General features: G+C 55.8%; 4 protein-coding genes across 4 annotated transcripts; 2 read left to right on the forward strand and 2 right to left on the reverse strand.

The window, feature by feature from the left end:
* Positions 1–794: 794 nt before the first annotated feature.
* Positions 795–2,464, forward strand: V2A60_001266 (fructose-2,6-bisphosphatase; the record flags this gene model as incomplete). The annotated part of the gene is made up of 4 exons (XM_083252627.1): positions 795–900; positions 1,078–1,667; positions 1,727–1,840; positions 1,946–2,464. The coding sequence occupies 4 exons, from the start codon at positions 795–797 to the stop codon at positions 2,462–2,464; spliced, it is 1,329 nt and encodes a 442-aa protein (XP_083108753.1).
* Positions 2,465–3,252: 788 nt separating this feature from the next.
* Positions 3,253–4,272, forward strand: V2A60_001267 (uncharacterized protein; the record flags this gene model as incomplete). The annotated part of the gene is made up of 2 exons (XM_083252628.1): positions 3,253–3,488; positions 3,537–4,272. 2 exons carry the CDS (start codon positions 3,253–3,255, stop codon positions 4,270–4,272), a joined length of 972 nt encoding a protein of 323 aa, XP_083108754.1.
* Positions 4,273–5,612: 1,340 nt separating this feature from the next.
* On the reverse strand, positions 5,613–8,256 carry V2A60_001268 (LIM-domain binding protein-domain-containing protein; the record flags this gene model as incomplete). Its single annotated transcript, XM_083252629.1, has 3 exons — positions 5,613–7,613; positions 7,664–7,878; positions 7,956–8,256. The coding sequence occupies 3 exons, from the start codon at positions 8,254–8,256 to the stop codon at positions 5,613–5,615; spliced, it is 2,517 nt and encodes an 838-aa protein (XP_083108755.1).
* A 3,658-nt stretch (positions 8,257–11,914) lies between these two features.
* Positions 11,915–14,560, reverse strand: V2A60_001269 (HbrB-like-domain-containing protein; the record flags this gene model as incomplete). The annotated part of the gene is made up of 1 exon (XM_083252630.1): positions 11,915–14,560. One exon carries the CDS (start codon positions 14,558–14,560, stop codon positions 11,915–11,917), a length of 2,646 nt encoding a protein of 881 aa, XP_083108756.1.
* Positions 14,561–14,934: the final 374 nt, after the last annotated feature.

The following is a 14,934-nucleotide window of genomic DNA, read 5'->3' on the forward strand; positions in this document are numbered from 1 at the left end:
AAAGGTACTTGGGCGACACTGCAGGCTGGGCGTGGTGCCAAGGTACCCCCTCTTTGTGGTGGCGCACGAGTCGAGACTGCTTTGGCTGTCGATTGAAAGGCCGGCTAAGTAAACGTCGTACTTGGTCCTCGCCTGATTTGATTTTTTTTTTTTTTTTTTTTTACCCTACGGCTTGAATTTTTCTTCAAGGTTAAACAAGAGCTCTTGGCTCTTGAGCTATGGCTGCCAAGGAGAGAAAAAAATCACCACAAGAATGCTGCTGGTCCTATGGCGCTCTGCGAACTTGCGAAGCAGGCCAACAAGTACGGAGTACTTGCAGCATCTCCAGGGCCCTCGGCCCACTGACGGCCCCCCGGAAGCCCCAGAAAAAACCTAAACCGAGCGACCGCTCCCGCCGGCTCACGCGATCGATTCTTTTTGTCACAAAGCCGCCGCTTGTCCGTTGTCCCTCGCTTTCTGTCCAGCTCTTTTCCCTGTTCTCTTTTTTTCTCTTTTCTCTTTTCTTCCTCTCCTTCTGCTCCTCTATTCATCTACGTTTTTTTATTCACACCCATTGTCTTCCCTCCACCCTCTTCTGGCGTTGATTTGCCCTTTTTGCCACGCTTTTGCATTCATCCCTCCCATCCTCACATAACTCGTTTGCCCGCCTTGCCCCTCTGCCCAAATAGTTACAAACACGACTGCAGGCTAGACAGGAAAACCTCCATGTCTCTGCACCCGCCTAAACGTCGCTTCAAATACGCCACTGCTTGCCATTAGATTCACAAACACACACACACACACGGTTGCCCGCCATGCCGGGGAAAGCTAACGGTGTCGGCGTCCAGGTCGAGGATACCAAGATATGTGTCGTCATGGTCGGCCTGCCCGCCAGAGGCAAAAGTTACATTGCACAAATTGGTGAGTGATGGATGGCGGCGCAATACACACTACCCGAATCAGAACGGTGCAAGATTGACTGCGTCAGTCCCTGGCGGACGCAGTCTTTGCCAACGTCGTTTCCTCTCTTGGAACGCCCGCCCACCACCACCTTCATGACCTCGCCGCCCCCCCGCTAACACGAAAGCCTCCTCCCAGCCCAACGCTACCTTCAGTGGCTCTCCATCCCGGCCCAGACCTTCAACGTCGGTAACTACCGGCGCAACGACGCGCCGCACCCGACGGCCGACTTTTTCGACTTCAACAATGCCGAGGGTGAGCGCAAGCGCCGCGCCGCCGCCGAGGCCGCCGTCGCCGACATGCTGCGCTGGTTCCGCTCCGGCGGTGTCGTCGGAATCCTCGACGCCACCAATTCCACAAAGGACCGACGCAAATGGGTCCACGACGTATGCGAGGCCAACGGCGTTGAGGTCCTCTTTGTCGAGAGCCTCTGCAACCAGGAGGAGGTCATCATGGCCAACATACTCGACGTCAAGACCTCCAGTCCCGACTACAAGGATCAGGACCCTGACGAGGCCGCTAGCGACTTTCGCAGGCGCATCAGCCAGTATGAAAAGGTCTACAAGACCATTGACGGCGACGGCGACGAGGGCGACTATACATACCTCAAGATTATGAACATTGGCAAGCAGGTCATCATCAACCGCATCCAGGACTACCTACAAAGTCGCATCGTATACTACCTCATGAACTTGCACATTCGGCCTCGCTCCGTCTGGCTATCCAGAGTACGTCCACTCTGACCGCGATGTGACGGATAACCGCAACTGACGGACACAACTTGCAGCACGGCGAATCACTGTACAACCTTGACGGTCGAATCGGCGGTGATACCATGCTCTCGCCGCGAGGCGAACTGTACGCAAAGAAGCTACCCGAGCTGGTTCGAGAGTCTGTTGGCGTAAGTGATCCTTGCAAAAGCCTGTCGCGCCGCCACCGCGTGCCATTCAAATTTCGCACCCTCGCTGTTGTCTGTACAGCAGCATAGCTAACAACAAGACGGCAGGATGATCGCCCCCTGACGGTGTGGACGTCGACGCTGAAGCGCACCATTGCCACCTCGCGCTGGCTCCCCGCGTACTACAACCAGCTGCAGTGGAAGGCTCTCGACGAGCTCGACTCAGGCGTATGCGACGGCCTTACTTACCAGGAGATCAAGGACCGCTACCCGGAGGACTTTGTCGCCCGCGACGACGACAAGTACAACTACCGCTACCCGGCCGGCGAATCGTACCGCGACGTTGTCATTCGCCTCGAGCCCATCATCATGGAGCTCGAGCGCAGCGAGGACATCCTCATCGTCACCCACCAGGCCGTCCTGCGCTGCATCTACGCCTACTTCATGAAGAAAGACCAGGCCAAGAGCCCCTGGATGAACGTGCCCCTTCACACCCTCATCAAGCTCACCCCGCGCGCCTACGGCACCGAGGAGATTCGCTACGAGGCCAACATCCCCGCCGTCAGCACCTGGCGTGGCAAGGGCAGCACCGCCAAGCACGAGGCCCCCACGGGCGATACCATGTAGAGCCGCCCCGTCGTTTGGAGACGTGGCCGAAGAGGGTTCCTCGGGAACGATTAGATATGACCTGAAATGATGTGCATGCCAATGAACCGAGAGGGGCAAAAGAAGAGAGCAATACGCAGCAGGACTGAGATTTGCTGTTGTTGTTTTTTGTAACTACATGCATCCGGTGTTGGGATTATGAACCACCTTTTTTGTCCTCCTTTACGCAAATACAATAGCTCCATATACAAACGGCAAAAACTACTCTAAAAATATACATTTACATCACAGTACAAGATTTTCCGACTAGCCGCCAGGTGCGATGCCTCCTCCATCTCTACACCGGTCTTTTGGCCCGTATGTTTCCGTCGCTGTGATACGAACCGTCATGGCTGCGTGATTCAGTGCTTTCGGGGAGGATTATATCACGCAGCTGTATCGACCCATCCACCTTTACTTTCGCATCTTCTTTTTTAACATCCTCCCCAGCCTCTCCCTTGTCTCTCTCTCTTTCTCTGTCTATCTTCTCTTGCTTCCCTTCGTTTCACTCTGCGCCGCCGACATCATCGACATACCACATTGATTCTTCTACCAGGCCCCCCCCCCCCCCCCCCCCCCCTGGTTGTTGTCCACCTACCTACCTCAACAGAGAGCGAGAGAGGGTCGGAGTCGAGGCCTCCTCTCTCTTCCCGCCGCCGTCTTTTCCCCGTACGTGTGTGCTTTTCCCACTTTACTTTGGGGAGGAAAGGCAGAACAAAAAAAAATCAAAGAAAGAAAGAGGGTCTTCTTCTGGAGCGGCGGCGGCACCGATGACATTCTTCTTTCAACCTCCCATCTTTGTCGTACAGCCGACGTTTCTGATCCCGCAGCCGCAGCCGCAGCCGCAGCGTGTCGTCGTCTACTCCACCGCCGGGCTCGTGGGCGGCATGCCGCTCGTCATGCCCCCGCCCGCCACGACCTTTATTCAGCATCAGCCGCACCAAGCTCTGCAGCCGTTGTTCCCGGCCGCGGCGACGGCGACGGCCGCGGCGGTGGTGGCGCCCGTGTACGCCGTGCTGCGATCCTAGGAGGATGGTCCGCCCAGCGGCAACAGCGGCGGCGGCGACGGCGACGGCAACAGAGGTGGACGAGTGTTGGGGGAAGTCGAGGACGCGCAACCGGGGCCGCAGCAGCCTCAGCAGCAGCCGGAGCAGCAGCAACCGGAGCAGCAAACACTGCCAGAACCGCCGCCGCCGTTGCCGCCGGCCCCAGCACAGCGACACCCCATATCGATGCGCGTCGTCGTCGTCGTCGTCTCCTCCACACCCGCCACCACTAGCAGCAGCAGCAGCACGCCGGACACCTGCATCGTGCAGGACGTGCACTACGGCGACGCGCCGGCGACCATGGCGCGCGTCCGCGCCGACGTCGCCAACGTGCTCTCGCAGCACGGCTTGCTCTTCCCGGCCGCCGCCGAGACCGAGGCCGAGGACGCGCAGCACCCCGTCAGCCGCCGAGGCGTGCTGCGCGTGACGTCCGGCCGCGAGGCGCCCGGCGTGCAGGTGCAGGCGCTGGGTGGCGCCGGCGGCGGCGGCGGCTGGCGGCGCGTGGTCCTGCTGAGTCCGGTGGTGTGGGAGTGCAGGGCCGACGACGAGGCGGCCGAGACTTTCGGGGACAGGATCGGCGAGGCAGCGAGGATGGGCGACTGGCTCGTCTTTGTGCTGTGCTTGCCGGAGGGGGAAGAGCGGCAGGACGAGGAAGGAGGGCAGCGGGGCCAGGAGGAGGAGAAGGAGGACGATCAGCGGGAGGGAGAGCAGCAGCACGAGGAGGAGGAAGCTCAAGCAGAGTAAAGGATATCGCCGAGTCTTGTTTGTCGTAGCGGTCTACCAAATGAATCAGATTCTTGTTTCTTGCCCCTCCCGTGGGTGAGCAATGAGCAAGCGAGCTCCGCCATAACGCCAAACATGGTTGGGTGACTTGGGGTAGCTTTGGAGGCCTGAAATTTTTGCTGTCTTTTTTTTCTTTCGGTATTGGCTGACTTGCCCTGATAGATTTTGTTTTCGATATCTCGGCTTTCTGAGCCGAGACGCAAAAAAAAAAATATCACGTCTCTTCGTTCTATTGCCCATGTATACATGATTAGCATCAACCCGCCAAACCTCAGAGAGGTACTGAGCACGCAAAGAGTCATCAGTCAAAAATAGAACGGGCGAGGGATGCAACAAAAAACGAATATGAGTAAATGTTTCTTGTAATATCGTACAAGTAAGTATTCTGTAAAATACGAATCGAACCAGCAAGTGACTAGACACAGCAACGCAATATCAAGCACAAAATCGGAGGGGTTATGTAAAAATGAAGAAACAGCGCCGATTACCCAGAAAAAAAACAGCAAAAAAACAAGAATAAAATCAGAATATAGGGCAGCCCAAGTCAACGCAAGTATAAATATAATCAACAGTGAAACCACTGATTGGAAAGAGCCAAAACGTTTCTATTTCGATGTCGTTTCGCTTCTTGCCCCATTCCCTGCCAGATGCTTAGTCTTTTTCTCTCTTTCTCTCCCTCACACACACTCTCTCTTTCTGTCTCTTTCTCTTGCGGTTGTTGTCCTGCGGCCCCACGTATCTCCCGCCGCTCATTATTCGGCAAAACCGCATCCATCAATCCTTTCATCTCACAACATCTTATTTGTCTCCAAAACTGTCATCAATCTCAACTTGGTCATGCGAGCGTCGTTGAACTGGCAAGAACGGCCTCACAGAATCATTCGCAGGCGGAAATCATCTCGAGGATGCCACTTTGATAGTATTGACCGGAGGGCCCCTTCTTCCAACGGCTTCCATTGCTTTTATACCCACAAACGATAAATATGAAATAAAACAACCAAAGAGGAGGACGATGCTCTCCCAATGTCGCAATTGTTTTGTTTTGGTTTCTTGGCTGATTCAAAAAAAAAAAAAATAGAATCTCTCTTCCTCTTGTCCTTTGTAAAAACAAGTCAACCAGAACCCCAGGCTAGAGCGCTTCCGTGAAGCAAGAAATCAAAACCAAAAGAAAAAAAAAACAAGGCCGCCGCCATGCTGTAAAATTGCGCCGAGAACAACATAAAAGTGACAAAGCAAAAATCCGTCAGTGCATAATGCTAGTGAAAAACAACAGACACGATGTAGGTGCTAGATCATTATCCTCATGACGGGTTTGTCTTGACACGTTTTGTTATGCGCGGGGTGGCTGGCTTGTTCCTGTTTCCGGTACCATTGACTTGTGATCCCGGCGTTCCCGCGCCAGAGCCATCCTCCTCAATCTTGACGGCTGACGGTCGTCTGCGCTTATTCGAGGCCGGCGACGTGTTGGCACTTGGTCCGCTCGAGCTGGTCCCTTGCTGGCTCTGCTGGAGCTGCATGCCCGGGGCTTGAATCTGCCCAGGAGCAGGACTGCCAATGTGAGGTGAACCGGGGAGATTCATGTTGGCCGCGGCCGGACTGGCTCCCATAGGAAACTGGCTGAAGCTGGGGGTTCTTGGCGCGCCCTGAGGCCCTTGGCCGTTCATCTGTCCAGGGGGCGCGTTGATGAAGGTTGATACGTATTGCTCGAGAGCAGCATAAGGACCAAGGCCAGGGTTATTGTGGGTGAAGTTGAAGAGCGGATTCATCTGGCCCATGACTTCTACTATCTCCAAGAACTGGTAGACCGCTTCGGTGACACCCTGTCTGTTAACAGCAGAGTCGGGAAGGTCGTTGAGGACCTCCGGAGGTTCCCTCTGCGGCGACTTGAGTTGCTTGCCTTTGCCCTTCTTGGACATTTCGGGAGACTGCTTGCTGTCCGTCGAGTTGACTTTATGCCACTCCTTCATCCAAACATGCGCCGGCTTGGCCGCATCAATGACCTGCTTTCGCGCGATGAACTCTTCGTGGCTCGTGGCCAGGAATTCGAATAGTTCAATCTTTTGTTCGCTGTCGAATACGACGCGCAGACTACCGCTCGATACCAGGTGCGATCCCGTCTCAAACCAGTAGATGAAGCTGGCCCTGGGGTTCTCGAGCTGGTATAGATCGCCAGGGACAGGTCGGTCAGCGGTTCCTTGCCCCAGAGTGAGCTGCATAGACTTGACGCCGCTGCCAAAGTGAGTATGAAAGTATCGAGCGATGGCTGGGAAAGTGATGTCATATTGGCGGGGGCCGGTGTCCTCGCCCTCGGCGCTTGTGTGGAGAGCGTGGCGGAAAGTGGCCGATCTCGAAAAGAAACGCCCAACCAGCTCGTTCCAGTAGCCCAAGTCTTCTTTGCTTCGAGCTCCCGAATAGCCGCTTAGCTGCTCGCCCAGCTGGGACAGCCTCATCAGACACTGGGCCTTGACGTGCTCCCTACGCTGCTGTTGCATGATTGAATTGTTCATAGCCAGCTGTTGGGCGGCGGCATTCATCGCCAACATAGGGTGCTGCTGCGGTTGCGGTTGCTGCTGAGGCTGATGACCTGGCTGCTGCTGCTGACCCTGCGGCGGTGGCGGGCCAGGGTTTTGCTGAGGCTGAGGCTGAGGCGTTTGCGCGACGTTTGGTCCGGGTGCAGGCGTCTGTTGCGGTGTATGCTGACCAGTCGGCGCAGGAGTGCCAGCCTGCGAGCCTTGTGCGGGTGTTTGCTGTCGCTGCTGAGCCTGTCCAGCTGCCTGTTGCTGGGCCTGCTGCTGGGCCTGCTGCTGAGCCTGCTGCTGAGCCTGTGCCTGTGCCTGTGCCTGGGCCTGGGCCTGTGCCTGGGCTTGGGCCTGTGCCTGGGCTTGGGCCTGTGCCTGGGCTTGTGCCTGTGCCTGGGCTTGGGCTTGTTGCTGACCAGGTTGGCCTTGGCCTTGGGGCTGTTGGCCCTGTTGGCCTGGTTGTTGACCTTGCTGGTTTTGTTGCCCTTGGGGACCTTGCTGCTGGCCTTGTTGGCCACCCATCGGTGCTTGTCCATTCGGACCGCCTTGTTGTTGCTGTTGTTGCTGCTGCTGAGCTTGCTGTTGCTGGGCTTGCTGCTGCTGGGCTTGCTGTTGCTGGGCTTGCTGTTGTTGCAAGTGCTGCAGGGCTTGCGCGTTCATCTGCATCTGCTGGGCGTTAGGTCCACCTGGCTGCATCTGGTTTTGCGCCGCGGCGTGCTGTTGGTGCAGAGCCAGTTGTTGCGCCATGAGAGCGGCATGCTGCTGGGCCTGGGGGTGTTGCATCTGGTGAAAAGTCAGCCGGTGTTCAAGCAACGAAGATGGCAAATACCTACCGGGTTGATTCGGCCACTTCGAAGCTGCTGCATTTGCTGTTGGGTCAGCTGTATATTCATGGGCATGCCGTTAGCCGCCATGCCATTGCCGCCCATATTGTTGGGTGCCATGCCGCCGTTTTGGGCCATGGCCTGCTGAGCCATCAAGGCCTGTCGCTGTTGTTGAACGAATACTTGCTGCTGGCGCATCTGAGCAACAGCACCTTGATTACCGTCTAGAAGGAGGAAAAGGAAGTCAGCAATGCGCAGACAAATGTGGGGAGTCCTTGGGGGGAGAGATAAGGATGCTTACATGAGTTCTGCAGCTGCTGCTGCTGCAAAGCCTGCTGCTGAGCAGGACTGAGATGTTGAAAAGCGGCTTGAAGATTGTGGTTTCCACCGTGCTGCATGGCTGCCATCATGGCCGGGTTCATACCGCCCGGGTTGCCGGCAGCCATGGGGTTGCCAGCAAACTGATGAGGCATGCCACCGCCAGGCGTACCTGGCTGCCCACCGTTGGCACTCATGCCGGGAGCCATGGGATGACCGGAAACGCCTGGATGCCCCATGCCGGCGGGGTGGCCCTGGAAGTTTGGGCCCATACTCGTGGCCATCATAGCTTGACGAGCAGGTCGGCTATCCACAGGCAGCGGATGTCGACGAACGTGCCGATGCTATTGCATGCACATGCGTCAATGGAAAGCCGTCCAACGCGAGCTTGTGGCGTAACCAATTCGTGCGATGGACGCGTGGGCAGCGAGTAGTTGTCGTGCAAAGATGGATGGCGATGAAGGTTGGGACGCGTGGGTTTCGGCGTACGTCGCGGGCTCCGAGACGTCGAGTCGTGGCTGGGGATGCGACGGGACCGGGGGGTGGGAGGAGGAAGCCGAGAAAAAAGCGACGAGATCGTGGTCGTGCGAGATGAATAGCGTTTGGCGATGAAGAAGAGAGTGAAATCGCGACAAGATATCTTTTCGAAGCGAGAGCGATGATGGGGGGACGCGGGCGCGGGTGCGTGACAAATGGCGTGACGGTGATACCAAAGACCGGCGCCACTGGACGAAGCCTGAGGCCAGAGAGAGCACGGAGGTGCGCGCGTCCGGATAGCGAGGAAGCGAGGGACCGACGATGATGGCGCGCGGAGGGGAGGGGAGGAAGAGGTGGGATGAGACGATGCCGACGGGAAGGCGCGGCAACGGTGAGAAAGCCAAGGCGCGGCGATGGGGTAGGAGATGTTGGCTGGCGATGGGCGCGGCGGGCTGGCAGCAGATTATGAGGGGGTCAAGAAGGACTGGTATCCGCGAAAAAGGCTGGGCTGGGCTGGTTTGGGGGGGAGAGGAGCGCCGCCAGAGCCAGGCTCTCTGTAACTAGCAGTCTTTTTGGTGGGCAAACCAGGACAGACCAGGACAAGCCAGGACGGTGCCCGCGCTGACCAGAGGCGCTAGGAGCGCTGTAGAGGATCCCTGAAGCGTCCGGGGGCCAGTGGTAAATTAGGTGTGTCGGTATAGGACGGAGGACTCAAGAGCAAAAAGAGCTAGCAGAAAAGAAAAGAAGAGGAAATCCCAGAAAGAAAATAAACAAGTTCGAGTATCACTCGTGGAGCGACTTTCCGCAGAAGTATTGTTTGAAGCAAGATTTTTTTCTTTGCTGGATGAGAAATAGGACGGAAAAAACAATGAGCCGCCCTGCTGCCTCGCCGGCTGGGCTGACTGTGCTCTCTGTAACGGGCCAGGTCTTGGGCTCTTTAGGTAACCTTTCTAAGTACCTGGGTAAGTTACCTAGGTAGGTACCAAGTAGGTAGACATGCAAAGACAAAGAAAGCACATCGCTCAACCGCTGTAGCAAAACAGCGGGCTCTGAATCTTTCGAATCATGCGCTAAACTGAACGGCCGACTAGCATCAAGCATCTCTTTTTTTTTGTCATTATTATCACTACCTAGTGAGATGGGCGAGATGACGGGGACGGCCGTAGGCCTGACTTGGGGTGGGCATCTGCCCATCTCCGTGTCCCTCTCTATACCCAGTCAAGTACTCCGCCCATCAACTTTCTTTACGGCCCTGCCGCTCAAACGGGGCGAGATGATGCATCTACCGAGGGACCGCTCGACGTTTCTGACGCTGTGGTGGCACAAGGTAATAAAGGATAGTTGTACGTGTTTGGGGGAGAGGGCATTTGTGTGGAGTAGTACCCCCCCAAGCCCCCAACCAGACTCCTGGCTCACCAGAACTGAGAAGAGCAGAGTTTTTTTGCTCTTCGATGTACTGGTAGCGCGGCGGCGCGGCGGCGCGTGGCTGGGCCCCCATGTCGTGGACTGCCCCGATAACAACGCTAGCTTCGAGCTAGTCGTCACTGTACCGGGGCCATTCTTGTATCAGGTTGCGCTTTCACCACCTTGCCATCAGCGCGCCACATACGATGGCTTGATCCTGATATTTCAGGCATAATAAGAATCAAGTTCGATTGGCGTCCGTATTTGAAGCTGTCTCCTTTTTTCCCGGGATTTTTCGCTCTTCGTTTGGCCAAATTACCTTCTCGTCTCAACATCCTTTTATTTCCGTCCGGCCTTGGAGAGGTCACGGGCGCTAGACAGGGTTTGCTCAAGATGCCCCGCTGAAAAACAGCCGTTCACGTGATATGTACAGTGTTGATAACGGTTGGTCAACTGTATTCTCGCACTGTTATTAATTAACCTCGAAACTTTTTTTTTCTCCATTGGAAAAGAATCATGAGCAGGATCTCACCCCTCGACAACCTCTCAAACAACGCCCATCGCCGGTCGAAGCTGGTCTTTCCGAGTATGGATAGTTTGATGATGAGATTCTGCAGCTTCTGACCTAAGAATTATTTTCTGAGATGATGTTGCACGACAGATCCGCGCGCGCAGAGCCCAGTGAATTTTTTTTAGAGCAGAAACTGCAGTTGGGGGTTTGGGACGATATTTCTCGTCTTGCACTCAAGGGACTTGTTGAATTGTCTGCTTTTCCTTCTCCTCGCTGGCAGTCCTTCCTTCATGGTAAGCTTCCCTATCATCTCACTTGCTACCTTTTTCCTTGTCCTACCCCTACTTGCACCCGCATCCCGCCATCGAATGATGACAAAATACACCTACTTCTTTTCACTTCTGAATCGACCATGAAGCAACATTCGGGTCCCCTTCGCAAGGGACCTGTTACTTGCCAGTATTTCCTGTCTGACTTTTCGTTCTCGCTCTGCCTTGTTTTCAGGCTGCAAGATTTTTTACAAATTCTCTGCTCGGAATCTTTGTTTGCTAACAACGAGTCTTGAAGATACCCTTGATTGCCGACGACGTGACGACTATGAACACTAATTGCAGTCGGTCGCGATCGTGAATATACGTTAACGTGAGTGTTTTTCTCCCCTGCCTATGTACTCCTTGTTTCTTTCGACACGGTGTTTCATGATGAAATTTCCCAATTATTCGCAGTTTCCACTCGAGTCCCATTGAGCCTTTTTTGGGACAGATGAGGGTTTAATCTTCCTTGGATGTCTGATTTGCACCTTTTCATGCTCTTTTTTTTATTCTTGCCCCGACAATCACGTTGCAAAGTGCTTCAGCTAACAGTTGAAAAAAGTTTGCAGGACCCGCCAATATCATCGTAATTAAAGATATCCATATCAATATAAATCTATACTCGAGCAAATGCGCTCCACTCCAGCAATGAATATGACATATATCCACCTTTTATTACTGCGATGTGATGACGCGCTGTAACCTAATTAATCGACTGTGCCGTGCTACGTCTACGTCATCAACAGGGTCTTCCTGGCCGCCGCATCACCAGACGCATACTGAATGTTACGCAGTCCGTCAATGGAGACGAGCAATCTTGCCTGTTGGTCATGCTATAGTAACGACTGGGTAGGGTGATTACATGTGACGAGCATGTCAAGTTTGTCGTATTGATTTACTTGGTACTTTGACTGCGACGGTCCTCCAGACGAACCTGCGGGACCGCATCCCTAACTTTGCATCCAGACTAACAAAACAGCCATACACTACTATTCCAAGTAGACAAGTATCAGGTGCATCACAACTAGCACAGTCCCATTACCATGTTAATGCAAAGCCGCTTTGAATCGCATCAATATGCAAAACTAGTCACGGCATGCCCTGTCAAGTTGAACCATCTTCGCATTGTCACCTAACCTATACCTAGAAAACGCCAACAAATTCCAACTCCAGAGCCAGCCCAACGCCATCTTGACAAGACATGTACACCACAACCAAGACCAGCGCTTTCACCTTGGCTCACGCAACACGCAGCTCCTCTCTGACTTCGTCCCTTCGCACGCGTCCGCCCACGATGCCGCGCCTGTTCCTGCCGGTGCGACCGCGACCAAGCCAGTTGAGTTTGAGCATGCGGCACAGCTCTGTCATCTTCCTGTCGCCGTCGGCTTCGGCCTCTGCGTCGCCGGAGCCGGCGCCGCCACCAACCAGACTCGCCAGTACGCTCATGCACTGTAGCATGCGGCCGACCATATCCGTCACTTGCTTCGAGTCCTCAACGTTCTGCTCGCGCACGCTGCTGAGCGCCTGCGCGCCCGAGGGCGTAAATGGTCGCAGAACGTGCGCGCCCCCGCTCCCATTGCTGCCGTACGAGACGTTGCTGACGGCGCGGCTGCGCCCTCCTGATGCGGATCCCCGGTCGTCGCCAAGCAGCGTCGTGCTGTTCGAGTTGTAGGAGCCCACCGACAGCTCGTGCGACATGGCGGTGCCCGGGCGCATCAGGGGCGGGAAGAACTCGGGCGGCGACGTCGACATGGCAGCCGAGTCGGAGGGGGAAGACATGGCCATGCTGGCAAATGAAGAAGGCAGAAACTCGAGGGACAGGCGTGAAAAGATAGTCTTGAGCGTCTCGTAGCGTGGCAGAATGACCATATCGCGGTAGGCAGCGAGCACAAGTCTTCGAATGTCAAAGGTGACGGTTGGCGGCGTTGACTTTGCAGTCTTATCAGTGGATGCGGACAAGGATCCCCAGAAGTCGCGAGCTTGTTCGTAGGTTAAGATTGAACCGCGACCAGCTACTTCCAACTCCAGCGGCACAAAGATAGCTTGTAAATAGGGAAGAATAGACGTGAATGTGAAGAGCCACAGCTCAACTAGCGTCGGAATGAACCTGTCCTCGGGCGCTTGGCGGAGTGTGTGATCTAGCGAAGAGAATCCTTTGGCGAGAAGCTCTCGCAAGTCCTCGAGCATGCTCAAAGGCGATCTCTTATGGATGCAGTATTGGATATGCATCTGCACGACCCGGTTTATGTCCTCGACCGGCAGACGCAGGTCCTCTCCCTGAAACACGACGAGCAAAAGAGATTTCAAGTATGGCCAAGCTTCGTCCAGAGAAGATGGAATATGGAGGCCGAGCCGTGCAGACTCTGACGTGTCGAATTGACTGCTCTGTTGTGATAGTGATGGGAAAGGGACCGTGCCAGACAGATCACCAGCAAGGTTCAAAGAGGACTCATTGTCCTGCCGGCTATCAGACCGCTCGCCATACTTCTTCTCCTTCCTTGCTTTGGAAAAGCCCGACGAGGAAAGGCCGACACTGGACGGCAGGTGGAAATTGTATAGACTGCTGGGCGCGTTGGGATCCGAGGGCCTGGAGTTGCTCGCAGCAGATGACAGAGGCAGGTGATACTCGTCTTTGAGCTTCTGCTTCTGCCGAGATAAGAAGTGATGCCGCTTCTCTTTACTCTTTTCTTCCACATTGGTCGATTCCGCGGGCCGAATCGTGGCCGACGACGAGTTTGTTAGGCTGTACAGCGAATGCGCCGAAGAGTCGGCCAGGCTGGTTGTACTAAAATTGCCACGCTGGAGTGCCGACAAGGCAGAACCAATCTTGCTGGGGCTTGGAAGTGCCTTGTCCTTGCCGTCGGCCTTGGCCGCGCTCATCTTGACGGGTCGTGAGAACAGCTTCGCCTTGGCCTTCTCCGACTTTGAGAGCGGCTTGTCCGCGTACGCTGCGGGGATGGGTGGAGGCAAAGGCAGGGAGGGCTGCGGCGAATTGGCCTCACGGGGCGAATTATGGCCAGATCTGGGAAATACGACGTTGGCTGCAGTAGTGGCCGCAGAAGATGCCGTACTAATATGCAGTCCACCTGGGGGGCCAAAGCCGCTATCTCGCGGTGCACTGGCTTCAGTCAAGCTAACAGTCGGCGGGCTGGTCGGCATCCGGCTGCCACTTCCCCTGCGAGGACCGTCGTTGCTCTCACCAGGGAACGGTACGGTCTGGGAGCGCTGACGGTTGTGTGCGGTGTTTTGATGGAACATGACAGCAGCTTGGGCGGCTATCTGGCTCGCAGACAAGGCGCCTTGAGACTGCTGCTGCTGCTGCTGCTGCTGCTGCGACATGCCGATTTGTGATAGATTCGAAGTGGTCGTGGACGGCAATGAAGGCTCAAACATGCCTTGCGTGGCAATATGCTTGCGGGATTCGGTCTTGTGAAGTGTGGACGGCGAGCCATGGGTGACGATGCGGGGGGAGCCAGGATTGGGCCGTGAGAAGGAGAAGCTGTGCAGGCTAGAGCTGCTGTTGTTCGCGTGCGAGGTAAACTGGGAGTATATAGGCGTGGCTGGTGAGGCTACACGCTGACGCGACTTGGCAACGTTGATTGAGGGAGCGCCAGTAGAGGAGACGGCAGCAGCCGCGGCGGCAGCGCTGCTGGCGCCATCATCGGAGGTGGAGGTGGACGATTCGAGCCGGAGAGGCGGCGGCGGGCGGCGGGCAGGCGAGACGGGACGCTGCTTGCTGTGCAGTACAGCGCTGGCGGCAGCAGCAGAGGAGGATGACGACGGCGACGCGCCCGTGTTGGAGGCCGATGTGAGGGGCGAGAAGCTACCCGGAGCTCGCCCTTGGCGGCCAGACGTGGGCGCTCCGGATCCCTGTGCAGGCTGCATGGTCGCAGGAACAATCGGGGTTATCGTACTAATTGCAGCAGGCGTAGAAAGGGCCCCGGTTACATCTTGGGGTTCAGGAAGCGGCGGCCATGGGACGAACGGTCGGCTGGGAGAGTCGCGGCGGATCAGAAGAACTGGCTGGGCTGCTGCTCGCCCTTGGACGACATTCGGCTTGGTGAGACGGCTGAGGGTTTCGCTGCTGGCGGGGCTTTTTGCCCGAGGGACGATCGATCGCGGAAGTTCTTTGTGTGCTCGAATAAGACGGAGGCTCCGAGGACGACGCTGAGGAGTCTGCCAAAGAGAGGAGTAGGCAAGAGGCAGCTGATGCTTGTTGGAGTAGCTGGTAATGTAGGTACAGGAGGAGTGTCAGGAAG

This window comes from Cordyceps javanica, chromosome 1 (genome assembly GCF_051103115.1).
Source record: "Cordyceps javanica chromosome 1, complete sequence".
Taxonomy (NCBI): domain Eukaryota; kingdom Fungi; phylum Ascomycota; class Sordariomycetes; order Hypocreales; family Cordycipitaceae; genus Cordyceps; species Cordyceps javanica.